Source organism: Marmota monax, unplaced genomic scaffold (genome assembly GCF_021218885.2).
Source record: "Marmota monax isolate L192 unplaced genomic scaffold, Marmota_monax_Labrador192_F-V1.1 WCK01_AAM20220418_F8-fsc00220, whole genome shotgun sequence".
Taxonomy (NCBI): Eukaryota; Metazoa; Chordata; class Mammalia; order Rodentia; family Sciuridae; genus Marmota; species Marmota monax.
In genome coordinates, this window is record NW_026693909.1 from 816,518 (window position 1) to 843,428 (window position 26,911).

Here is a 26,911-nt window from a genome sequence, read left to right on the forward strand (position 1 = left end):
CGGGTGCAGTGGAGCCCTACAGGAGGCACCCCACCTCTGCTCTTCATGTGGAAGGAACCTCAAGCCACGCTAATGTGGGCGTTTGGATGTGCCACAGGTACAAGCAGGAACTGTCCCTGGCAGTGGAAAGGGAGAGGAACCTGGGGCGCGAGCAGGTGCAGCTGAACCTGGACTGGCAGCGCCGCTGCGACAGCATCGAGAGGGAACAGATCCAGAGGTCTGAGGCCTTGACCCAGGGCCTGCTGGAGGCCAGAGATCAGGTGTGTGTGGTGCTGCGGGGCGCAGGCTTCCCCAGGAGGGGCTTCTGGAGGAGGAGGGCCGGGAGCACGGGCAGTGCCTGGCAGAGGCCTCACTGAGCAGCTATGACCGTGCCCTGCCGCCCCTGCAGCCCCTGCAGCCCCTGCAGCGGGTCATCGCGTTGCGGTGTGCACTGGTACAGGGTGGGACTGGTCCTGCCTCCTGTGGGCTGCCCTCCTGGCGAGGGCACCCTGGTGGCCAGGCCTGGAAGGTGGAAGTCCGCTGCCTGCCTCCGCAGACATGGCCGTGAGTTCTGAGTGCCAGGTGGCACCGGCCCTCAGGACTTTTCTCACCTGCACCTGCCATTTGCCTCTTAAGTGGAAAGCGGAGGCTGGTCTCAGGAACTGTGGCCAGTGCTGCCCGTCTCCACCAGGGATGTCTTCCCAGGTCACTGCCAAACTCCAGGAGACTGAGCGGGCCCTGCGTGAGCAGGAGGCGGTGCTGAGGGCCGTGACCCTGGAGCGGGACCAGGCTGTGGAGGCGCTGCAGGCACAGGGACTCCTCCCTGTGCAGGAGGTGAGCACACTTCCTCCCAGCTTCCTGCTCAGCAGGTACCGCGAATAGTGGGCCTTTCAGTCCTGTCCCTTCAGTGACTGGCTGTCAAACAAGCCTGAGTGTGGGACTTTGGAGAGTTCAAGTGGAGCCAGCGGGTGGCTGAGGCAGGAGGATTGCAAGCTCCTCTGCAATTTAGCCAGACCCATCTCAAAAACTAAACAGAGCACTTGCCTGGCATGTAGGAGCCGCTGGGGTCGATTCCCAGCACTGAAAAAAAAGAGTTAGAATAGGTACCTACACTGCTCAGCGCTCTTCAGAATCTTCTTTGTGTCTTTGCCTTTTTGTTTTTTTTTGGTGCTGGACATTTAACCCAGGGGAGCTCTACCGCTGAGTGACACCCCCAGCCCCCTCCCCCTCTATTTAAACTTTAAGACAGAATTACTTAAGACAGGTTACTGAGGCTGGCCTTGAACTTGCCAGCCTCCTGCCTTAGCCTCCTGGTCACTGGGATCACAGATGGGGGCTTTTAGTGCTTTAGCATTTGAAAGCACTAAAAGCCCCGAATTCAAATGCAACTTGAGGCTGGAGGTGTAGCCCAGGGATAGGTCACAGGCGTAGGCTTAGCTTGAGGAGAACCCTGGGTTCCGTCCCCAGTGCTGAAAAAGAACAAAATCCCAAATATGACTGGACAGAGGATGTTGATGCAGAATTATCATCCCAGTCTTTTCCTCATACCACATAGCGGGTCATTTCATGCCGTGTTGTCCTTGAAGCTCCTGGTGTTGATTGGCAGGGACAATAGTGGTCAATACTTGTTGAGCACCAAGCCTGTGCCACTGTGGTCAGTGACACACATCTGTCAGCCTGCTTCATCCTGCTCGGGCAATCTGTGTCCCCAGGCAGGGGCAGGGGCAGGGTCCCCAGGCAGGGGTCAGGGATCTGGTTTGGGAACAAGGCTCAGAAGCCACCTTCACCTGCATCCACTGGAGGGTGAGGCTGCACTTAGCATGACCCTTCTTAGAACATGTTGAGGCCACTAATGTCCCTTGAGGGACAGCCACTCCCCCTGTTGCCTGAGGTAGCAGAGGACTGAGTGCTTCGGGGGACCTTTCTGGGTGGGGCCTAGACCTGCCTCCTAGGTCTTCCCTCCCCTGCTGCCCACGGTCAGCCAGGGAGGCTGAGGGCAGGCAGGAGCCTTGCACTCCAGCGTGGCTCTTCCTCGAGCTCTTGGTAGCAGGCCGTCCTCCTGGCAGGGCAGCCCTGGGCCGGCTCCGGCCTCTCGGCTCCTGGTGCTGGGTGCTCGCCTGTGGCCCTGCTGTGGGCAGCGAGGTGCATGGGAGCTCAGCAGCAGAAGGCAGGGCCAGGCTGGCCGCCAGGGCCTCTTCCCTCCCCTGTGGGCAGATGCTGTCCCCACACTCAGTCAGAGTCCCAGGAGAGCATGTTGGACACACGCCGTGGGCAGCGAGCCCCAGGGGTAGAGTCAGACACCATGGCCAGGCTCAGGCCCCTTCCAGGGTGACCAGGGGCAGACGAGGGGGCATCTTCCTCTCGCCACACAGTGCCTGGGGGCTGGCAGCAGCAGCAGCCTGCGCCTCACTGCCCCGGGGAGGAAACGGAGGCTTTCGTTTTTGTCAGTGTTCTCCCGCCCCTGGCTGGCCACCAGAAGGAGACGCCGGTGCCTGGTCGGGGTCTGTCTCTGGCTTGGTCTTAGTGAAAAAGCGAGACCTGGAAGTGGGCTGGGATCAGAAACAGTCACGTCACACCTGTGAAACACCCTTCGTCTCGGACCCAGGCCCAGCTGAGACCCCGCGGCTGCAGCGTGGAAGCTCCCACTGAGCCCGAGCTGCCCTGGAGACAGACGGTGCCCAGAGGCCCTCTGCAGACTGTCCAGCTCTGATGGAGCCTGGCTTCAGGGCCAGGGTGCAGTGGGGAGAGGCCGTGGCAGCTCCTGGCTGACAGCACTGCATGAGGTGACGACAGAAGCCTGCTCCGACAGACAGCAGCGCGGGAGCAGTGGCTGCCGCCAGGTGCTGAGGAGGTCGGGGAGCAGGGGGCATGGAGTTGGGTTCTGGAGGCTTCTCTGAGGCCAGTGCAGAGGCAACCCCCGCGGAGCAGCAGGTGCTGCCTGTGTGCGGCAGGCAGGAGAGTGGGGAGGCAGGCAGCCAGGCGGCCAGGACGTCTGCTGCACGGGCTGCCTTTCGGCCTGCCTGACACCGGCTTCCAACGCAGCGCTTCACGATGGGGTGCTGTCCACCTTTACTTACAGCCCAGGGTGGACCGCGGTAGGGTGCTTCTGGTTCAGAGGTTCACGAACGCTCCCAGAGGGAGAGGATGCCACCAGCCTGAGACCAGAATAGGTATCCTGTTACTAGAGTCCTGGCCACAGCTAGGGACCTGGGAGGTCCCAACAGATGAGGCCCAGCCATTCGCACAAAGGAGAACTAGGCAGAAGGGGCTGGGGAAGGAGGCAGGAGTCTGTTCTCAGTGTGTCCCACTGGGAAGGCAGGTCTGAGGCTGTTCTCTGGGTGCCAGCTTTAAGGCCACACAGGGAAGGTACAGAGGCGAGGGTCGGTGGGCATGGCTAGCAATCTAGGTCAGTGGGCCTGGTCCCCTGGAGCTGGCCATGCAGAGTCATGGGTGCCAAGGACATCACCACTGCTGATGGGGGCAGTGCTGATTTCCACGGCAGGAGGTTGTGTGTCAGACCAGTGGTCCTGGAATCAGATAACTCAGCAGCTCAGAGAGGCAGAGGGGTTGGTCGGGCAGCGAAGGTCCTGCTGCACCCCAGCCGACTCGGCATAGATCCTCCTAAGTTCCCAGGCTGGTCTGATCCTCTGCCTCAGCCTCCACACTGCTGGGAGCACAGGGTGTACCATCGTGCCTGGCTATTCCCCACCCTTTTTAAGTGTTTACTTCAGTCCTATTTCTGGGGGACACTGTGGTGACAGCAGTGAAATTATATTATTTTCAAAGGAGTTTGTGCCTTTCAATTTTCTGTAGCTTCTGAGAGATAGTGATTTGTAAATTTTGAAAATATTGAAACATGCACTTTTAGCCTGAAAAAAGTTTGTTTGTTTTTTTTTTAACTTTAAAACAGGGTCTTGCTAAGTTGCTGGCCCCAAACCTGTTTTCCTCCTGTCTTAGCCTCCCAAGTAGCTAGAATCACAGGCCACTTTGCCACTGCACCTGGCAGATTGGGGACCGTTGTGACCCTGTTTTGAGATGCGTGTTCTGAGCTCCCTGGTTCTTGTGGGTCTTTCTGTCTCAGGCTGCTTCATGTCACCCCACAGGCCTCTGAAGCTCTGCTCACCTTTTTTCTTTTTGATTTCTTTCCCTCCAACTTAATTTTGGATACTTTCTACTAATATGCATTTATAGTAGATTTTTCCCCGCGCTTTCAAATCTGCTCTTTACTCCACTTCATCCAGAGAATTGTTCATTGTGCTGAAAATCCACCGTCTTTGCCATTCTTAGAGCGCAGCTTCACAGTGGTCCTGCGGACTCTGCCAGCCATCGCCGGGACTTCCCTGTCTTGTCTTCCCGGTCCCCACTGGAGCTCTGGCCCACTGAGCACTGACTCCCGCCCCTCAGCCCTCGGCTCCCACACTCGACTGCCCAAGGGACCCAACCCCCTGAACACTGCACAAATTCTAGTGCTTTCAAATTCTCAGTTTGGGAAGGGCCCTCACAGCCTGGAGGAGAGGTGGAGGGCCAGCAGGGGCAGGAAGGACACAGGGAGTGGGAGACTATTTCTTTCCCCGCCCCTTCCCCCCCTGCCTCCCTGCCTCCCTGCCTGGGATCACACCCACGACGCTCCCTCGCTCCCTCGTGCATGCTAGGGAGTGCTTTACCCCAGAGCTACCCCCAGTACTGGGGCCTGAGCCGGGGACACTCTTGCCCCGAGCTGTGTCCCCGACCCTTTTTAGTTCTCATTCACTTTTTACCTTATGATGTGGATGTTTCCTTGGTGCATGACGGCTGTGCGAGCCGGGGTCAATGTGGGCGCGCTGGTGCCTGTTGAGGCCAGGGCTCTGCCCCTCTGCTCCCCGTCTCTACTGCACAGCCTCCCTGTTTCCATGGGGTCCCTTTTCACTCCCTTACCTCTCTCTAGCTTCCCCGTGTTAGAGAAGACATCCCACCTGTGACGTCGGAGTCTGCTAGTCTCACCTGGCCCTCCGCTCCACCCCTTTACCAGCAATGCCACTAGTTCACCACTCTACACCACCGAGTAGGCCGCCGTGTGTCTATACGGCACGGCACGTTCTCCTCATCCACCCACCTCTTGATGAGCTAGCGCCTGGGCTGGTTCCCTAACCTGACTATTATGAATTGTGCTGCTCTAAACATTGATATGCCTGTAATGTTGCTGAATGCTGATTTTGGTTCTTTTGGATAATATCAAGGAGTGGATTAGCTGGTGGTTCCATTCCTAGTCTTTTGAGGATTTTCCGTATTGCTTTCCAAAGGTGTACAAATTTGCAGTCTCACCAACAACATATCATTGTGCCTTTTCCCCTACACCCTTGCCAGCATATTTATTTATTTATTATTTGGTACCAGAGATTGAATGCAGGGGTGCTTAACACTGAGATAAATCCTCAGCCTTTTTAAAATTTCTTTTTTACAAATTTTTTAGTTGTAGATGAACACAATACCTTTATTCCATTTATTTATTTTTATTTGGTACTGAGGATTAAACCCAGGGCCTCATCTGTATGAGGCAAGCGCTACACCACTAAGCTACAACCCCAGCCCTAAATTTATTTTTTATTTTGAAACAGGGTCTCGTTAGGTTGCTTAGGGCCTCACAAAGTTGCCAAGGCTGGCCTTGAACTTGTGATCCTCCTGCTTAGCGTCCCAAGTCACTAGGATTCAGGTGTGTGCCCTCTGCCTGGCCAACATTTATTATCATTTGTATTCTTTTTTAAAATTTTTTTTTAATTGTGGTTGGACATAATACCTTTATTTCACTTATTTATTTATTTATTTTTTAAAGAGAGAGAGAGAGAGAGAATTTTTTAATATTTATTTCCTTTAGTTTTCGGCGGACACAACATCTTTGTTTGTATGTGGTGCTGAGGATCGAACCCGGGCCGCACGCATGCCAGGCGAGTGCGCTACTGCTTGAGCCACATCCCCAGCCCCACTTATTTATTTTTATGTGGTGCTGAGGATCGAACCCAGGGTCTCACACATGCAAAGTGAGCGCTCTACCACTGAGCCCCAGCCCCAGCCCCAGCCCTACTTATCTGTATTCTTGATGGCTGCCATTCTGACTGGCATGAGATGAAATCTCAATGTAGTTTCAGTTTGCATTTCCCTGATTGCTAGGAATGTTAAATATTTTTTAATATATTTGTTGGCCAATTTGTATTTCTTCTTTTGAGAAATGTCTCTTTAGTTCTTTAGTCTATTCATTGATGGGTGTATTTTGTTGTTGTTGTTGAGTCTTTTGAGTTCTTTATGTGTTCTGGATATTAATGCCCCGTCAGAGGAGTGGGCCCCATTCCCTAGTCTTTCTCTTCATGGTCTTTTTTTTTTTAATATTTATTTTTTAGTTCTCGGCTGACATAACATCTTTGTTTGTATGTGGTGCTGAGGATGGAACCCGGGCCGCACGCATGCCAGGCGAGCGCGCTGCCGCTTGAGCCACATCCCCAGCCCTCTCTTCATGGTCTTAATCATTTATTTTGCTGTGCAAAGGCTCTTTAATTTGTTGTCATCCCACTGACTGGTTCTTGGTTTTATTTCTTGAGTTTTAGGGGTTTTATTAAGGAAGTCAGTACCTGTGCCAAGATGTCAGAGTGTTGACCCTCTGTGTTCTTCTAACTGTTGCAAAGCTTTTGATCTAATTCCTAAGCCTTTGATCCACTTTGAGTTGATGTTTGTGCATCTAGTTTAGGCATCTAGTTTCATTTTCTATGTATGTATATCCAGTTTTCCAAGCACAATTCATTAAAAAGACCATCTCTTTTCTCCGACATATTTTTCTATTTTTTTTTTTTTGTTGTTGTTGTTGTTGTTTTTTATACCAGGGATTGAACTCGGGGGCACCACTGAGCCACATCCCCAGCTCTTTTTTTTTTGTATTTTATTTAGAGACAGGGTCTCCCTCAGTTACTTAGCACCTCGCTAAGTTACTGAGGCTGGCTTTGAACTCGTGATCCTCCTGCCAAGCCGCATTCTCCACTGGGCCTGGCTCTCCAACATGTTTTTGGCGCCTTTACCAAGCATCAGTTGGCTGTGTACCAGGTACACATGTGTGTATGTGTATATCAGATGCCTAAGTACCGGACACTCGGTGGATCGTCTCTGCCCGTTCCTCTGGTTTCAGGCCAATGCCATGCTGTGCTTACTGCCTGTGAATTGTCTGCTGCAGGTGTTGGTGCCCCACACTGCTCTCTTGCTCAGTATTGCTTTGGCTATTGTCCCGTCCGGCAGGACACATCAACGTGGGCAGTGAACCTAGATGGGGAGGAATGAAGGGACAAGAGACACAGAAGGATGACAGCAAGACAGGAGTTCTGATCAAGCTGCCAACTTTTATTGTTCACACAGGGGTATTTATATGCTGGGGATGGGGAAGCTCTCTTATCGGCAGTTGCTGGATGTCTGCACAAGGTGAGATAACCGCAGGATGTTTCAGGAAGATAGGTTTCAGGAAGATAGGTGGCCGCAGGATGTCTCAGGTGAGATAAGTAGCTGCAGGATGCCTCCCAGGCAGGATGTCTCCCAGGGGGCTGTCAGGCTAATCTTTGAAGGAGAATTTCCTTCTAGTCCCTGACAGGCTATTCTCAGTCTTTTAGTCTTCCGTGTGAATTTCAGGACTATTTTTTCTATTTCTGTGAAAAATGTCACTGGTACTTTGTTGGGGACTGCATTGCGTCTGCGTGACACTTTAGTGGTGTGGCCGTTTTAACAGTGTGGACTCTGCCTCTTTCTGTCTTCTGGGACCTTCTTCGCTTCTCTCTTCAGTGTTGCACAGTTCTTGTTGTAAAGACCTTTGACCTCAGTTAGGTTCATTCCCAAGCACTTTATTTTATTGTGAGGTCATTGTGAGCAGGATAGGTTTCTTATTTATTTCTCAGCAGGTTCATTATTGGAGTATAGAAAAGGGACTGATTTATGGGTGTTGATTTAAGTCTGCATTTACTTTTACTAAAATTACACCAATCAAGCCATGTGTCCTGCTTCCAGCGTGGGCCGTGTCTCGTCCTCAGGTGGTGATCTCAGAGTTCCTGCAACTAAACTTCATTTTTTTTCAATCACCATACATCAAGTCTTTTTAAAATAGCTTTTTAAAATTAAGTTATTTATTTATTCTAATTTGTTACATAGGACAGCAGAATACAATTCATTTCATATCACACATATAGAGTTCAACTTCTCAAGTCACACCATTCGTGTCTTCATATATGTACTTAGGGTAAGATGTCTGACTCATTCCACCGTCTTTCCTACCCTCTTGCCCCCTCCCCTCCCCTCCCCTCCCTCCCCTTTGCCCAATCTAGAGTTCGTCCATTCCTCCCATGCTCTCCCCACATCGCCATTATGAGTCAGAATCCTCACATCAAAGAAAGCATTCAGCCTTTGGTTTTTTGGGGATTGGTCAACTTCACTTAACATTATACTCTCCATCTCCATCCATTTACCTGCAAATGCCATGATTTTATTCTCTTTTAATGCTGAGTAATATTCCATTGTGTATATACACCACAGTTTCCCTACCCATTCATCTACTGAAGGGCATCTGGGTTGGTTACACAATTTAGCTACTATTAATTGTGCTGCTATAAACATTGAAGTGGCTGTATCCCTGTAGAATGCTGTTTTTAGGTCCTTTGGGAATAAACTAAGGGTGGGATAGCTGGGTCAAATGGTTGCGTGTTGGTCTTTTGTCCTGCTACTTGGCTGAACTTGTTCATCAGCTCTAGAAGTCTTCTAGTAGAGTTAGTTGTGTTTGGTTTGGTTTATCTTCTCATATAGGATCATGTCATCAGCAAATACATAATTTAACTTCTTTTCCTACTTGTGAAATCCCTTTAATTTCCTTTTCTTGCCTGATTGCTCTGGCCAGAGTTTCAAGAACTGTATTGAATACGAGTGGCAAGAGTGGACATCCTTGTCCTGTTCCTGATTTTAGAGGAAACACTTTCAGTTTTCCCCTCTCACTATGATGTTGCTTCTGTCCCTAGCGTCTCTGGTGTTTTTTTAATATGAAAGATGCTACATTTTGTTGAATGTGTTTTCTGCATCTATTGAGATAATCATGTTTTTATTTTTATTTCTATTTGTGTGGTGAATCACACTTACTGACTTTCATATGTTGAGCCAATCCCCGGGATGAAATCTGCTTGTTCATGGTATACTGTTTTTTTTTTTTTTTAATATGTGCTTGAATGTAGTTTGCTAATATTTTTTAAATATTTTGCTTTAGTTGTAGATGAGCAGGATGCTCTTATTCACCTATTTTCTGTGGTGCTGAGGATTGAACCCAGTGCCTCACATGAGTGAGGCAAATGCTCTCCCACTGAGCGCAGCCGCAGCGCTGTTTCCTAGTATGTCATTGAGGATTTTTGCCTCTGTTTATCAGGGAGGGCAGTCTGGAGTTTTCTTTCTTTGATATGTGTCTTTGTCTGGTTTTGGTTCCAGGGTGATATTGGCTTTATGGAATGCATTTGGGAGTGTTCCCTCCCTTTCTATTTCATAGAATAATTTGAGGTTAGTTCTTTAAAGACTGAGTAGAATTCCACTGAGAATCCATCTGGTTTGGGGCTTTTCATTGTTAGAAGGCTTTTAATTACTATGTCAATGGTATTGCTTGGTATTGTTCAGTTTAGGTTTTCTATATCTTCCTGGTTCAATTTGGACAGATAATGTGTGTCTAGAAAATCGTCCATGATTTGTTTAGATTCTCCCATTTATTGGAGTTTGAGCTTTCCTCACGACCCTCTGGATTTCAGAAGTGTCTGTGGTGATATAGCCTCTTTCATCTCTGATTTTGTTGATTTAGGTCTTATTTTTTTAATTTGCTCTAATTAGTTCTACCTGACAGCAGAATGTATTTTGACACATTGATCACAAATGGCTCTTCTTTGTCTTTCCTTTGTTCGGTTTGGGTAAAGGTTCATCATCTTGGGCTGGGACACAGCTCAGTTGGCAGAGGGCTGGCCTCACATACACAGGCCCTGGGTTCAATCCCCAGCACCACAAAAAAATTTTTAAAAAGTTTATTAACTTAATATATCTTTTCAAAGAACCAACTCTTCATTGCACTGATCCTTTTTATTGTATTTTATTTTTTAATTTTTTAAAAATATTTATTTTTTAGTTTTCGGCGGACACAGCATCTTTGTCTGTATGTGGTGCCGAGGGTCGAACCCGGGCTGCCCGCATGCCAGGCGAGCGCGCTACCGCTTGAGCCACATCCCCAGCCCCCTTTTTATTTTATTTATTTTATCCCAGTTTCATTAATTTCAACTCTGATCTTAGTTATTTTCTGTCTTCTACAGATTTTAGAATTAGTTGGTTCTTGCTTTTTTGGGGACTTTGAGAGTATTTATTTGGGATCTTTCTTTTTTTTTAATATTTTTTAGACATTGCTGGGCCTTTATTTTGTTCATTCATTTATATGCGGTGCTGAGAATCAAACCCAGTGCCTCACACCTGCCAGGCGAGTGCTCTGCCCCTGAGCCCCGCCCAGCTCTTGGGGGCTTTTCTTTTTGTATGTAGGAACTCAATGCTGTAAATTTTCCTCTTTAACTGCCTTCATGGGGTTTCAGAGATTTTGATACATTATGTCTCTGTTCTCACTTGTTTCTGAGAATTTTTTAAATTTCTCCTTTGATTTCTTACAGGACCCATTCCTCATTGGAAAGCATATTATTCAATCTCCACATGTTAAAATGGTGTCTGTTTGGGCTGGGGTTGTAGCCCAGAGCACCTGCCTTGCATGTGTGAGGCCCTGGGCTGGATCCTCAGCACCACATAAAAATAAATAAATAAAAACAAAGATATTGTGTCCATCTACAACTAAAAAAAGTTTTTGAAAAATGGTTTCTGTTTTTTATCTTGTTATTGATTTCTAATTTTATCCTATTATGAGCTGATAGGATGTAAGAAATTATCTCTATTTTTTAATATTTTCTTAGACTTGCTTTGTGCCCTAAAATATGGTTTATTTTAGAGAAAATTCCTTGTTAGTGGGAAGAAAGTAAATTTGGTTGTTGATGGATGAAATATTCCATAGATGCCTGTTAGTTTCACTTGATTAATGATATTTTCATTCCTGAGAGCCTTGGTTAGTTCATGTCTGGATCACCTATCTACTGGTAAGAGCGTTGCTGGACTCGCCCAGTGTTGTCCGGTTGTGGTCTGTGTGACTCTTGTGTGCAGATACACTGACAGTCGTGGTGCAGACATCTGCAGTCGTCGTATCCTGCGGTTGGATGATGCCTTGCCCAGTATGGGTGGCCTTTGTTTCTTGGTCTACCTTGTCTGAGATAAGAGTAGTCATCTCTGCTTGCTTTCAGTCTCCATTTGCATGGTACATATCTTTTTCTCTTCTTCACATTTGGCCTATGGATGTTTTTGCCTGAAAGGTGAGTCTCTGTCAACAACACATGGTCGGGTCTTGTTTTTTAATCCTGTGTGCCAATCTATGTCTTTTAGTTTAGACCATTTACATTCTGTGTTACTATAGAGAGATGATTTTTATTTCCTGCCGTTTCAACTTATTTCTAATGCTTAATTAAGAGAGGATTCTCCCCTGATTGATATTATTCCAGTGGGACTCATGCATTCACTGGCTCTGGTGTTTATTTCATCTGTATGAGATTCTTCATTGAGCTCGTTCTGTAGTGCAGGCTTAGTGGTCATGAATTTCTTTCTAGTTTCTGCTTGTCACGGAAGATTTTTATTTCAACTTGAGTTCTGAAGGGTAGCTTCGATGGATACTGCAGTCTTGTCTGCACCTGTGATTTATCAGGGCTTGGTGCACGTGAGTCCAAGCACTTCTGGCTTTTACAGTCTGGCTGAGAGAACAACAGCAAGTTTAATTGGCTTATCTGTAAATGTGACCTTCATTTTTCTCCTGCGACTTAGAATTCTACCCTCGTTCTGTTTAGGTACCGTCATTATAATGTGTGTTGGAGAGGATCTTTTTTGATCTTATCTATTTGGGTTCTAAATGCCTCCTATATTTGGATTTTCATTGTTATAAGGGTTGGAGATTTTTCTGATATTATTTCATTAAAAAATTTGTGCATCAATTTGTATTTGGGGTAAAAATGGGAGTTCATAACCCACTTGAATAAAATGTATGATATGTCATGAGCTTTGTAATGTTTTGAACAACTAATAAAACAAAAAAAAAAAAAAACTTAAATAAAAGAGAAGAAGCTCGAGGAAAAAAAAATTGTGCATTCCTTTGGTTTTAATCAAGTGCCTTCTTCTACACCAGTGATTCTTATATTTGGCCTCTTAAGTTATCCCATATTTCTTTGACTATTCTAGTCGTGATTTCCTAACATCTTTTCTTTACTTGTTGACCTAATTATCAAGTTTATATTCTTTGTCTTTGAGGTCTGAGAATCTGAGAATCTGTTTTCTTTCTTTTTTTTTTTTTTTCTTAAGAAAGAGGAGGGGGGGGGAGAGAGAGAGAGAATTTTTTTTAATATTTATTTTTAGTTCTCGGCGGACACAGCATCTCTGTCTGTACGTGGTGCCGAGGGTTGAACCCGGGCCGCCCGCCTGCCAGGGAGTGCGCTACCGCCTGAGCCCCATCCCAGCCCCTGTTTTCTTTCTTTTTTCTTTAGTTATTTTTTTTCAGATTATTTTTTAGTTGTCGATGAACCTTTACTTTTATTTATTTATTTATTTATTTATTTATTTATTTGTGGTGCTGAGAATGGAACCCAGGGCCTCACACCTGCTAGGGAAGTGCTCTGCCGCTGAGCTGTAGCCCCAGCCCTGAGAGTCTGTTTTCAGCGTGGTCTAATCTATGGGTGATGCTTCCAACTGAATTTTAAATTTGTTTTATTGAATCTCTCATTTCCAGTATTTCTCTGGTTCTTTTTCAGAATCTCTTTGAAAAAGAAATGTTCTTTCATTTCCTGCATTTTCTCTCTAGTTTCATTTCTTAATCTTCTTTTAGCTTATAGAACATTCTACCAGAACTTCCTCCACGGTGGTGCTTATGGACACAGCGGTTGAAGTGTTGTGAGCTCTCTCGGGTGGCCCATTCCCTTGTTTGTGTGTCTTCCCGTCTGTGGGGACGATTACCTCTTCTTAGGGGAGGGGACACTAGTGACCCCCTTCTTAGGAGCCCAGGCTGTGTGAATGTGACACTCCCACTGAGCATGTGCCTCTGCTGCTGACCCAGACCAACTGCAGTCACTTCAGGGAGGAGCCAGATACTAGCTAACCTCAGGGGGAGAGGTACTGAGGGTGTTCCCTGGACTTCCTCCAATCCAAGCATAAAACTGGAGCAACGTTTTTGAATAGATCGAGAAATTGATTATTAAAGATTACAAAATACTATTTAACTACATAGGAATTCAAAGGCGGAAGAGAGAAAAAAAAATACAAACTAAGATGAAAAAGAAGAACATTTGGGGGTGATTTGAGACAGGGGCAGGTAATGCAAGAAGGGAAAGAAATTAGGAGAAACAGTGAAACCCTGTTCTGGGAAGCAAAGAGAAGGAATGATTCCAGTTACTAGTTTTTATCTTGAGACAGGGTTTTGCTAAATTGCCCGAGCTGGCCTTGAACTTGGGGTCCTCCTGCTCAGCCTCCTGAGTTACTGGGATTACAGGTGTGTGCCACTCCACCCAGCTATCCCCAGCCCTTTTTAAAATTTTATTTAATTTGGTTTTTTTCTTTCTGTTTTTGTTTGTTGCTTTGTGATGCTGGGAGTTCAACCCAGGGGTGCTCCACAAGCCCTTTTAGTTCTTTATTTTGAGACAGGGTCTTTCCAAGGTGCCCAGGCTACCCTTGAACTTGTGTTCCTCCTGCCTTGGCCTCATGAGCCTCTGGGTCCCAGTGCAGTCGCCGCGCCCCACTTTTCTCTTGTGTGTGTTTGACAGTTCCCAAGGCAGCACAGAGGGGAAATCAGTTCGGCTTTTCCATCCAGTGAAATCCAGCGGCTGCAAGACCAGAACACGAGCTTGCGGAATGCTGTCGCTCAGATGAGGAGGGAAATGGAGGCGCTGAGTGGGGAGACTCTTCCTTCTGCACAGTCGGGAGAGAACGCATGCACACACCTGCCCGAGGCTGAGGCTGCGGGGGACACGGCCCCTCCTCGTGAGTGGAGGTGGGGAGGGTTAGACTTGCCCACTGGGTCGCCTTGGATGGTTCGTGTCCGAGTCTTGTTTAAGTTTACGTGCCCTTCAACAAATCATTCCAAAGCTGGAAGGCTGCTGTTCCCCCAAGAGACGGTCCTGAGCTTTGTGTTTAAGTCTTTTTCTTGGTGAAGGGGAGGGAAATGTACAGGGTGCATGCCTGATGCACTTAGAAGCTGGAACAGGCTGGGCCAGGCAGGACGCTGTGCCGTCCCGAGTAGCTGGCAGTGGGAGCCACCTGGCAGGGCCCTGCTCCCGAGAAGTACCCTGTGGTGGGGCTGAGATGGTGGCCCCTCCCGGGCCGGGCTCATAGTGGGCACCAGAGCAGCTGTGTGACCAGTGCCTGAGGTAGGGACTGTTTCCTGTTGTCACAGAGGCCTGTGGGAAAAGGCCGGTAGAATCTGTCCCCGTCTCTGATCCCTGCTCAGAGGACGTGGAGGCTGGGCGGGTCTCTCCACGTGCACTCTGGGGGAGGAGGGGAGAGAAGGCCCTAGTGGGCAGGAGGGAGCAGAGGACGTTTGCTGGTGTTTTGGGCAGGTTACGTTCTGGCCTTGGCAGCAGAAGTGCAGAACTTGAAGCACAAGCTCAGCGCCCTGGAAGGAGAGCTGGCCAGCTCGCCGGGGCCTCTGGAGACATCCTCGGGGGACGCCAAGCTGCACCCCAGCACCCTGGAAGGAGAGCTGGCCAGCTCGCCAGGGCCTCCAGAGAAATCCTCGGGGGACGCCAAGCTGCACCCTAGCGCTCTGGAAGGAGAGCTGGCCAGCCTGCTGGGGCCCCCCGACCTGCACCCCAGTGCCCCCACCTTCACAGAGACTGGTGAGGGTCCCTGGGTGGCTGTGTCACAGACTGTCTGCCCCAATGAAGTGAAAATGACCCCCACGGGAAGTCTTCCAAATGCAGGTGCAACCGTGGGGGTCCAGATCCAGGAGCCTTGCCCCTGCTCGCTGCCGCTGACCCCTTACCCTTCTCAACTTGGCGTTGTGTGGTGCACATGCTCCCGCCCGGCTCCTTTTGCTTCCTGTGTAGTCCACACAGCCAGCTGTTTCGCAAGGTCTTTGTGCTGACCACAGCGCCTCAGCCCTCCAGGAGAGCTCGCCCACTTGCAGGGCTGCCACTGTGAAGAAACCACAGTTGGCCTTAACAGACCCTGCCACCAGCTGGGGCCTCAGAGGGCTGCCCCAGTCCTGGGCAGTGCTTACTGGATGAGGGACTTGGCCGGTTGCTATCTTGGTTCTAGCTGGCCTCCTTGGTGGAAACCCATATCCTCTCCCCAGAAGGGTGCTGTCCCTGGTGCAGGGCAGGACACAGCCAACTGGTAGGAGCGGAAGAGGGCAGGTGGCTCCTGCTGGTCCTGGGGCTCCCCCTGGTCCCGGGGCTCCCGTGGTCCTGGGGCTCCCCCTGGTCCTGGGGCTCCCTGGTCCTGGGGCTCCCCTGGTCCTGGGGTTCCCCCTGATCCTGGGGCTCCCCCTGATCCTGGGGCTCCCCCTGGTCCTGGGGCTCCCTGGTCCTGGGGCTCCCTGGTCCTGGGGCTCCTGCAGTTCTGGGGCTCCCCCTGGTCCTGGGGCTCCCCCTGGTCCTGGGGCTCCCTGGTCCTGGAGCTCCCTGGTCCTGGGGCTCCTGCAGTTCTGGGGCTCCCCCTGATCCTGGGGCTCCCCCTGGTCCTGGGGCTCCCCCTGATCCTGGGGCTCCCCCTGGTCCTGGGGCTCCCCCTGGTCCTGGGGCTCCTGCAGTTCTGGGGCTCCCCCTGGTCCTGGGGCTCCTGCAGTTCTGGGGCTCCCCCTGATCCTGGGGCTCCCCCTGGTCCTGGGGTTCCCCCTGATCCTGGGGCTCCCCCTGATCCTGGGGCTCCCCCTGGTCCTGGGGCTCCCTGGTCCTGGGGCTCCCTGGTCCTGGGGCTCCTGCAGTTCTGGGGCTCCCCCTGGTCCTGGGGCTCCCCCTGGTCCTGGGGCTCCCTGGTCCTGGGGCTCCCTGGTCCTGGGGCTCTCCCTGGTCCTGGGGCTCCCTGGTCCTGGGGCTCCTGCAGTTCTGGGGCTCCCCCTGATCCTGGGGCTCCCCCTGGTCCTGGGGCTCCCCCTGATCCTGGGGCTCCCCCTGGTCCTGGGGCTCCCCCTGGTCCTGGGGCTCCTGCAGTTCTGGGGCTCCCCCTGATCCTGGGGCTCCCCCTGGTCCTGGGGCTCCCTGGTCCTGGGGCTCCTGCAGTTCTGGGGCTCCCCCTGGTCCTGGGGCTCCCCCTGGTCCTGGGGCTCTGGGAGCTGGCTTCCCTTGAGCCTCTTGTTCTTGCTCATCGGTGTTTCTGGGGTGCGGGCTCCTCTGACACCTGAGCCAGGAGTAGAGGGAGAAGAAAGGACAGGGACTCCCGGGAGTCCTCCTGGGTGCCCGCCGCCCCTTCCCAGGGACAGCCCTCAGTAGGGGCTGCTCGTGTCCTGGCCCCGCTGTTCGTCATGCCCAGTGGTGGGCCGGCGGCCCCGCTCACCTCCTCACACAGCCTGCCGCCTGGACGGCTCTAGAGAGGCCTGGTGCTCAGGGTCCCTCCTTCCGAGTGTGGCCGGCTGGATTTGCCCTTGGTTGTCCGGGGCGTCCTGCCACGGGCAGCCCCTGTCCTTCCTTTATCATTTTTTCTTTTGCCTCCAACTTGTGTCCTCCTGCCTTGGCCTGTGCCACCACTCCTACGTCATTTCTTGGACCATGTGTCACAGGGGCATCTTTTTGCTTAATTCCCAAATGAACATTCCTCCGTCTAGGAGAAGCAGCGGCCGCTGGCCTCTCAGCCGCTACGTGGTGAGGTGTGTCTGTCCTGCAGAGGCTCCTGCCCTTTACGTGAGGACTCTTCTGCTCCTTGCAGGGGCTCACACCCCTCACTTCAGGGAAGGGCCTCCTCTCCCCGAGTCCACTCAGCAGCCTCCCTGGCTCCCCCTGGTCCTGGGGCTCGTGAGAGATGGCGTTCTTGATTTTCCAGATCTGAGCCTCACAGAAGTTGCTATTCTCTGCAGGAGAATCTGTCACAGATGGTCACACATCCACTGGATTGGCACTGGCACTCCGGAAGCTCAGAGACAGAGTGCATCTCTTGAACTTGCTGGTGACGCGTCTCGGAAAGAAGGTGAGGTGGTCCTTTGATGGGCACGGCAGTGCAGCTCTTCCTACGAGAGAGCCATTCAGGGGTGCAGGCCTGCTGACCCTGGAAGTCCACTTGCCCTTTCTGTGCCTGTTTGCTTCTCAGCAAAGGGCTGGGGTGAGCAGCAGTGGCTTATCTCGTGTGTGGCTGTGGAAGGTGCCCAGGTGCGGTGGCACAGGCCTGTGATCCCAGCAACTGGGGAGGCTGAGGCAGGAGGATCGCAGTTCTAGGCCAGCCTCAGCCACCTAGCGAGACCCTATCTCAAAATAAAAAATGAAAAGGTCTGAGGACAGAGCTCAGTGGCACAGCAGCCCTGGACTCCATACCAGTGCCAAAAAGAAAAGGAAGAGCCGGGAGAGGGGGGAAGAGGTCTCAGCAGTGCGGCCAGAGGGACGCGCGGGCCCTGTGTGGGGTGGCCCTGGGTGAGGGCACTGCGGTCCTGCTTTGCACACTCACCACAGGGTCCTCAAGGCCGCCTGCCCGAGGCACAGGCCAGCGCCTCCTTCCTCCCCGACTGCGTCCACTCGTGGTGTGGTGCGTCACCTCCTGTCCACCTCTTCTCAGCAGAGGCCTGAGTAGTGCTGCCATGTTGGTCGCGTGTGGGCTTCTCTGGGGACGAGCATTTGGGGCTGGGGTATGCCTGAGTGGAGCTGTGGGGTCCGGGGCAGCTCCGTGCTCAGCACTTGCAGGACCCCCAGCCTTGCCCCCGCACAGTCCAGCCCAGCAGTGCGGCTGCTTTCTGTCTTTTCACTCCAGTCACCTGGTGGGTGTGAAGTGGCGTCTAGTGAGGTGGTCACTCACATTTTCCTGGTGATGATGATGCTGACCACCTCTTCGTGGGGTCCCTGGCCATTTGTACACCTTCAGTGGAGAAATGTCTGTTTAGATCCGTGGCTGTTATTAACTGGGTTATTCGTCTTCACTGTCGAGAGGTCAGAGTCCCCCTCAGACACACGATCTGCTGCATCTCCCCCATTCTGTCTTTTCACCTTTCATGGTGTCCAAAGCAGAAACGGTTTAGTTTTGATCAGGTCCAGGAGGTCCCGCCAGCCTGTGTCACCTGCAGCTCTTGCTGTGGCCTGTGACTTCATTTGAACCTCCCGCCTACCTCTGCTGCTTTGACTGACTGCTGGGGGAGGCCCACTGCTCTCAGCTGCTCGCAGTGTTGTACAGGTGTTTGCTTCTCCCTGGGGCTGGGATTGGGAGGAGGTTCCAGTGCGTCACCACACAGACTCTCCCCAGCAGCACCGGGGCCAGCCCAGGGCAGGTGCGCTGGTGGTCATGTCCGCCTGCAGAGAGACTCCTCGCTCCTCTCTGCTCCCCTGCTGCCTTTTTAAAAACGTTTTTTTGTTGGCTCTTTTTAGTTGTCCGTGAGCGCAGAGTGTATTTTGACGTATCTCACACACGTGGGCTATGGCTTCCCATTCTGTGGTTGTGTGGAGTCGCAGGGAGCCATGTCCAGTTCACCCCACTGTCTTCCCATTCCCCTCCCCTGCCTTCTCTTCCTTCCCCCTTGTCTAGTCCAGTGAACTTCGGTTCTTCCCACCCACTTACTGTGGGTCACAGCCACACAGCAGGAGAGCCCCCGGCCTTTGGTTTTGGGGGATGGGCTTATTTAACTTACATGACGGTCCCCACTTTCCCCAGGTGCCTCTGAGGGTCCTTCTTCCTGTCCTTCTCCAGCCCCGGCACCCCCTGCCTTGTTCCTCACATTGCTTTGTGAAATGGCCTTCTAGGTGCAGCAGAAGCCCCTGGAGCCGGACACCCTGCACCTCGAGCTTCCCCGGGAGGTGGGCCAGGTGCATGTGGAGGTGCAGGAGCTGCAGCAGCAGGTGGCTGAGCTGGAGAAGCATCTTGGGAGCGCCCAGCGGGAAGGAGAGCAGCCTCTAGGCAGGGAGCAGCTCAGGAGAGAGGTGGGTCCCTTCCGGCCTCCCACAAGCTGCCCCGCGCTCCTGCCGCACTGCTGCCAAGGGCCCTGCCCTGCGGGCGCTCGGCCACCTCGCTGCTCGGCCGTGCAGGCTGCCTCTGTCCTTCCACCTTCTCCTCCTCCGCCTCCCTCTGTGACCTTGCTCCTGCCTCTGGTCCTCTCTGACTAGCTGCAGTGCCACCGCGGCACAGCCCACACCGCCTCCCACAGAGAGCTGCCCGCGTCCTCTGACAGGCCTGGGCTGTCTGCTGAGAGGCGCACGTTGTGTGGACTGGCTCGGCCTGCCCATGGGAGGAGGCCTCTGCGGCACGCAGCACAGCATGCAGAGCCTGGGTGGCGGTCAGGCCTTTGCACCAAGTGCCTGCCCAGCCTGTGATGGGTCACCTTACAGAGGACCTCGGGTCCTGACTCTGGCTGAGCAGTGACAGGCAGGCCCTTTTTTCTTACCTAAAGCTCTGAGGGACTAGTGGGGACAGTCAGACAGTCCAGCCTCCTCAGGTGTCCTCAGGCCCTGCCAGTAACCTGCAGTGCTGCCCCACAGTGACCTGCCATGACTGGTGACCTTCAGTGGCCAGGCACGATGACACACACCTGTAATCCCAGCTACTTGGAAGGCTGGGCAGGAGGATTGTGAGTTTGGGGTAACCCTGGACAATTTAGCAAGACCCTGTCTCAAAATTAAAAAAAAAAAAAAAAAATTTCAAGGCTGGGGATATTGCTCAGTTGTAGAGATCCCTGCGTTCAGTCCCCAGTACTGCCCCCCAAAAATCTGGTCACTTATCTGCTGCGACTGTTGTGGTGACTTGTGGTCATCTTTAGTGACCTGGATGGCCTGTGGTTATCAAAGGTGACCTGTCAATCAACAGAAGGTTTTAGGGACATGAAGTAGTGTCTGGAAGGTACTCAGAGTCTTCTGGTAGAAGCAGAGGAGGTGAAGACAGTGGAGGTGTCCCCTTAGCACCAGGGACCCGAGAGGGCCGCCTAGGAATGGCCCGGAGAAGCCCAGCAGGGCTGAGCAGCAGACCACCCAGGGCCCAGCACCCAGGGCCCAGCCCTGCCTGGCATCCCTGCCTCCACAGTGCAGCAACACCGGGTTGACCCCCAGCCGCCGGGCACTTCGGGCCTTTGCCCCAGCCTGCCACGGCCCCTCCCAGGACAGCGCCTGCAGCCAGGCCTTAGCCGCCTTTATACCTGCTCCTCCTTCCTGTTTGCCCAGCGCAGAGGGGCAGAAAGCACATGCAGAAGCTGAACTGAGAGCCAAGGTACTAATCCATGGTAGCAGCGGGCTGGAAGGCCCTGCCCCGCTCTTCCAGGGCAGGTGGCCTCAGAGTCGTGTACATAGCCGTGCAGGCAGACCCTGTGTGACAACGAAAGGCTTAGGAAGCACGGTGACCAGCACCCCCACAGATGCTGCTCGCTGCCCACAGCACACCTGGGTGCCAGGCTCCCGATGCCAGGAGAGGGGAGGCAGGGAGGCAGTTCCTGGGCGCCACACAGGGCTGGAGTCACCTCCAACAGGCAGAGGAGCAGTGGGAGGGGCCCCTGCTCCCAGGACCAAGGCTGCAGGGACAGTGCCCCCTGGCACCCAGCACAGACTGAGGCAGGGGGCCACGGCACCCTCCATAAGGGGCTTCCTGCCACATCTGGCCCCATAATGACAGGACAGACTACAGTTCACTGAACCAGCAGGCAGTCACCGGGCCACACGGGGCAGGCGAACAGGTGCGTCATGAGAGAGGAGCTGGCACCTCAAATCAGAACGTCGCCAGCAAACGTGAAGGACCACGCAGCCGGGTGAACCAGAGGGAGGCCAAGCCCACTGGGAATCCCGTCACCGCGTCTGGAGGCCAGGGACAGGACGCGTCTCCAGTGGAGAGGCCTCAGGGCCTCCCCAGGGTCAGCACACAACACCTCCCACCTCAGGCAGGAGGCCCTGGGCTCACAGCGGAGCCTAGGCGCAAGGTGTCCTGGGCACCCAGGGAGGGATGGCCTGCACTCCAGGTGTCAGTGTCACCAGGGGCCAGCCCTCCAACGCTGCGAGTGTTCTGGGTCCCACAGGAGAATCAAGCTGGGAAGGGCCTGGTGGGAACACCGGGTGGAGTCACGCGTCCCCGTCCCTGTCAGAGAGCAGGGGCCGCGTGAGGTGGTGGGAGGGCTCCGTGTGCTCTCAGAGTGCTGGGGGGGGCTCACGTGGAGAGTTAGGGTTGGGGTCAGGGTTAGGGCAGCACACAGCCGCCACCTGCCCCCAGGCGGGGAGCTGTCCTTGCGGCTCCTCTCTCCAAGGCAGGTTCCCGCCAGCCGCGGCACGAGGGGTCTCAAGCTGGCCACACTTGTCCCCCCTAGGACTCAAGTCGGCTTGCTTCCTGCCACAGGCTGTCCCACCCTGTTCCCGTGTCCAGGGCAGCTCCAGGGTCTGTCCCTGGGTCCACTGGGGGGCAGTGTTGGCCACCTGGAGGCTCTGGTAAGCAGCCGGCTTGAAGGCCCTGCCACAGCTGGCCCCTGGGGGAAGGGCCTGCTGGTCTGCCTGCTGGTGCTTCCTGGGGCCTGGAGCCCGCACTCGGCAGCCTCCCCAGGACTGCTTGGTCAGTGTCTGGTGGAGGTCATTGAGTCGTCTCAGTGGGGCAGACCCTTCCATTTCCTCCCAAGATGCTGACGCCAGTACCCAGGCAGGGCAGTATCCCCACCCTGGGGTGAGTACAGGGGTGGGACTGCCACTGCACCTGTTTAAAAAAAAGTCCCCCTGAATACGTCTCAGGTTGTGTGATCTTTATGTTGGGGAAAGACTTCACAGAGTCATCAAAATAATTTTTTTCTTTTTCCCCTCAGCAGGGATTGAACCCAGGATTGCTTAAACACTGAACTACACCCCTTGTTTGTTTGTGTGTTTACAGACAGGGTCTTGCTAAGTTGCTTAGGGCCTCACTTGATTGCTGGGACTGATTTTGGATTTGCAGTCCTCCTGCCGCAGCCTCCCAAGCTGTCAGGATCATGGATGTGTGCCACCAAACCTGGTCAAAATAAACATAGCAGATAGAGTTTTACCAGCAACTGACCCAGGGAGGTCCACTCTACATCTCCTAGGTCAGTGTTGAGCCTGGAACAGGGACAAGGCTGCGGCCATTCCTCTCTCTGTGCACTTATGACAGTTGAAGGGCCAGGGCACCACCAGGCTGCTGGGTCGCGTGGACGTCATCTCTGGGTCAAGGGGCCTGCATCTGGAGGGCAAATTTTCCCTCAGACTCTAGATGTCTGAAGCCAGGTGCAGTGGGCCCCCATATTCACAGAACTCTGGAGGCGGAGGCAGGAAGATCTCAAGTTCAAGGTTAGCCTGGCAACTTAATGAGACCCTGTCCCAAAAATAAAAATGAGGACTGGGGTTGTGGCTCAGCAGTAGAGTGCTCACCTAGCACATGTGAGGCGCTGAGTTTGATCCTCAGTGCCACATTAAAATAAAATAAAGGTATTGTGTTCAGCTACAACTAAAACAAAATATTTAAAAAATAAGTAAATTAAAATGAAAGGACTGGGAGTGTGGCTCCGCAGCAGAGCGCTCGCCAGCGTGTGCAGGCCCGGGCTCGTCCCAGCCCTGAGAACAGGCCCGCCAGCCTGCAGCCGCCTTCATGCAGGAGGCAGACTCTAGAGGCTGGAACCTGAGGTGACTCAGCAAAGGAGACAGATCAGTGGGGGGCTTTTAGTTGCCCACTGGACATTCGCAGGCCGAGGGAGGAGTCTGCAGTCCTTGTTACAGATGGAGAAGCAGCGCCCACACAGGGTGCAGTCCTCTTGGGTCTGGGGGCTTGCCCTGGGGGAGCCACTGTGCCGGTTGGGTGTATGAATTCTCATTGTCCCCTCTCAAGGACACAAGGGCCAACGCCCTGCAGGGCTGTGGGGGAGGAACTCTCAGAGACTCTGAGTTGGGGGTTGCCAAGGCCTGTGGCCAGCAGAGAAAGGACTAGAGACCTGGGCAGGCCGCCGCCTGGAGAGGAGGCATCACAGGCCAGGCTGAGCGCAGGGAGCGGCCACCAGCCAGGCAGGCAGCAGTGCCCAAACTGGGAGGGCCATCTGCACCTGGCCCCTCGTCCTCCACCATGCAGGGCCCTGTGGTCTGGGGTCTTACAGGGTGTCTGCGTGTGGGTTTTATTTACAGGGCCTTGCAGATGAGAGGCCCGTGGGGACGAAGGACCAGCTGGGGGCACAGCCCCCACAGGCCTTATCCGTGCCCCACCTGCAGAGGAAACTGAAGGCAGCAGCTAAGAAGATCCTGCGCCTCCGCCTGGAGAAGGAGCAGCTCATGGAGATGGGGAACCGGCTCCGGGCAGAGCAGGGACACCCCAAAGGTGAGTCCCTGGGAACAGGACTGGCCAGGGCGAGGACTGCCAGGACGACTCCCTGCACACCTGTCGGGAGCCTGGGGTCAGCAGGGGGCCTGGCCTGGGCCTCGCGGGGAGGGAGAGGACCACAGAGTGGAGCGGTTAGATGCCTCTGGCCAGGCAGGACCCCGCCTCTCAGGATGGCCCAGCAGCAGATCCCCGATGGAGGTGAAGGCCGGGGAGGCTGGGACTACAGGACTCTGACACGGATTTGTGGCACAAGGCCGGCTGCCGCAGAGGGCCAGAGGGCCAGAGGGCCGGGAGAAGCAGGGTCCCAGTCCAGGGTCTCCCGGCCTGAGTGGGAGTCTCGCCCTGTGCGGGCTCACCACTGTCCTCAAGGGCTGCAGAGAGGGGTGCAGCGCAGCGCCCACTGCAGCCTCCTCACTCACCTGCCCACTGCCCTCGTGCGCATTTCTGCAAGATGACAATTGTCAAGCTTTAAGCATCTGTGGTGGCCCCAAAGGCGAGCTCTGGAGCGTCCACCATCTGGCCATGCCTTCTATCCATTGCCTGCACACTACCAGCAGCTGGGGCCGGGACTGGGTTGACATAAACCTGCTGCAGACATGAAACTCCAGTCTGTGTGCCCTTAACAGCTGGGAGCAGTGGGGCATGGTGCCTTGCAATTCAGGAGGCCAAGGCAGGAGGATCCCAAGTTCTCAGCCAGCCTCAACAACTTAGCGATGCCCAGCCTTAGAATAATATAAAGGGCTGGGGACGTGGCTCAGTGGTGAAGTGCCCCGGGTTCAATCCCCAATACAAATCGCCCCCCCCCAAAACCTGGGAGCCGCAAGCACGGTAAAGGGTCTAGCAGGAGTAGCACTTCGCCTGCCCCAGTTGGAGAGCTCTTCAGATGGCGCCATCGGGCTGGGGCGCAGCCGAGTGGCAGAGAACTTGCCTAGTGTCCCTGAGGCCCTGGGTTCCGTCTCCAGCACCACAATGGGAGGAAGAGAAGAAGGAAGGTAGGAAGACGGGTCACCATCTAAGGGAAAGGGGTCAGGGTGCTGTGCCTCGTCCTCCAGCCTCTGCCTGGGGCTGGCTGCAGGGTGACAGTTGTGGTTTTAGCATGTCCTTCTGTGGCTTCTGAAGAAACCTGGCAGAGGGGGAAGGAGAAGTAGCCCCGGGCGCAGGGCCGCAGAGCTCCAGGGAGCCTTGGCTCCTTGAGGAAGTCTGAGTGGAGCAGAGGGGCGTTCACACTTCCACACCCAGAGCACACTTGGGAGGTGAGACACCAGACAGGAGGCCAGGCAAGCGTCTCACCTGTAATCAGCCCCGTTGTTCTGAGACCAGGTTAGCCTTCCCCTTTGGGGTGTTTGAAAGTCATTATCGCAGTGGCTTTGTCCTGAGAGCCCAGCCCCTGAAAGAGGAGCAGTACACAGACCTTAGCGGCAGGGGTTGGGAGGTGTTGGTGTGTGCACTGGTGGACACTGACCATTGTCCACCCTCACTGCCCCCTTGGGGCACCTAGGAGTGCAGGGCGTAGGCTGGGGACAGGGTGGGCAGGAGGCTCTCCCCCGACACCAACGCCTTCCCCTCAGGGGCACTTTCTGCAGTTCACACAGGACTGGCTTCTCTTTGCCCGCGGGGATGGAACCCAGGCCTCGCGCAGGCCCGAGGAGCACTTGACCGGCGCTGCGTCCCAGCCCCTTTTCATTTTATCTTGAGAGAGGATTCTGTAAGCTTCCCGGCCTGGCCTCAGACTTGCCTCCTGAGGGCTGGGCTGGCAGGGTGGACGCACCCTGGCTCCTCCTGTCTGTCACCGTTGCAAGCCGTGGGTTTAGCAGTTAGAGCTCCTCGCCTCTTGCTCAATTCCATTCTGCGCTGTCCTCTTCGGAACTGAGACGGCCCTCCCCCTGTCAGGTGTGATGCCCCTCGCCCTGGCCTCGGCGCCAGCCCCTGCCAGCTTGGCCACATTGTCTTGGTTGGTAGCCATGCCCCCTTCTCCCTCTGGCCATCCCTTCCAGTGAACCTGTCTTCCTGCTCTCGTGGCTTCCTACAGCCCGCTGAGCCTGACAGCCTGTGTTTGAGCAAGTACCTGTTCTGCTCTCCGTCCGCCCATCCACCTGCCCACACCCCATGGTGCAGTCCCTGCGTGGAGCCAGAGTCTGCATGAAAGGTCTGCCCCCGCTGCAGAGCCCAGGGCAGTGCGCACCTCTGCGCCTCCTCCGCGGGCTGCAGGCCTCTGCCTCTGGACCGTGCCCGCGTGTGGCTTCTGTGTGTTCTTCTGTGGTGGTTCGGTTTGGCCGTTCTCACTCCACTGGAAGACCACCCCCACCCTCAGGACTTGGAGAACCGCGGCAGGCAGCGCCCACAGCCTGTGCTCCTTCCCTTCCTTCTGGGCTGTGGCTCCCTCCGTCACCTGTGGGCCTCTCCCTGCGTTTCTCTTCTCATGTTTAATGAGCCGGAATTCACTTCAGCAGGTGCTGTGAGGGCACTCGGCTCAAACCGGGCCCCCGCCCCGGGCTGGGAGCGCATTCACTGGTTTCTCTCTGCCGCGGGAGCTCATTTGAGAACGGCCACTCATGGGAAAGCCAGTGTCCGCAGACCAGGGGCCATTTCATCTGAGTGTCTCTAAGGAAGAGGCATCAGAGATGAAGATCCCAGACTGGGAACACTCCCACACCTGACCTAAAAGGAGTCCATGACTGTCGGGCGGCTGGAAGCCCAGCCGAGGGCTGGGAGGTGCCCAGGAGTCCCTGTGGCTGAGGAGGAGTGCTCCGCCCTGCTTGAGCCCAGGAGTGCCACTTCCCTTGCTTCTCAGATCAGAAAGCTGAGGCTGGCCTGTAGCACAGGTCAGCACTCACCCAGCACCTGAGGCCTGGCCCATCCCCAGCACCACCGGGAGAAGGGGTCCCAACTGGAGAGGCCTTTCCAGAGGGCCGTTTAGGACTCCGACTCCCGTCTGGTGCTTCTGGAACACTGCTTAGAGACCTTGAGTCTGGGGTGGGCACAGAGCACCTGCCTGGCGCGGGCCGGGCCCGAGCTCCCTCCCAGTGCTGCTGCCTGGGGAGGAGGGAGGGGCTGTGTGCTCACAGGAACCCCTGCCCCAGGTGTCCTGCCGGCCCTGCAAGGCCCCTTCCCACCAGGCACCGCCGGCCGTGAGCTGAGGCTTTTGCTGGGCCTGTGGGTGTCATGGCAGCTCCTCCTCCTCACTGCTGCCCCCAGGCAGCATGTCTCTGCGCAGGCAGGCCTGTGTGTCAGGGTCCATGGGCACACAGGAGCCACGGGAGGGCTGGGCAGGAGTGGCCAGTTCTTGGGTTTGGAGGGAGACAGTGGGCAGAGAACAGAGGACGTTTGACTCTGCTCATCCCACGCCCCTTGCCCCCCCAGCCCAGCGCCTGGTCCTGGCAGCGGGGCTGGGCGAGGC

General features: G+C 54.3%; 1 protein-coding gene across 6 annotated transcripts in view; it reads left to right on the forward strand.

Annotated features, from left to right (window-relative positions):
- The window catches only part of Ccdc57 (coiled-coil domain containing 57), an 88,335-nt gene that overhangs the window by 22,007 nt on the left and 39,417 nt on the right, over positions 1-26,911 (forward strand). For all 6 annotated transcript variants that reach the window (XM_046463219.2, XM_046463220.2, XM_046463218.2 and 3 more), the window contains exons 9-15: positions 98-260; positions 685-813; positions 13,878-14,094; positions 14,670-14,948; positions 17,123-17,232; positions 18,984-19,160; positions 23,322-23,511. In XM_046463219.2, coding sequence (XP_046319175.1) covers positions 98-260; positions 685-813; positions 13,878-14,094; positions 14,670-14,948; positions 17,123-17,232; positions 18,984-19,160; positions 23,322-23,511 — 1,265 coding nt within the window. The remainder of the gene's footprint in view (positions 1-97; positions 261-684; positions 814-13,877; positions 14,095-14,669; positions 14,949-17,122; positions 17,233-18,983; positions 19,161-23,321; positions 23,512-26,911) is intronic.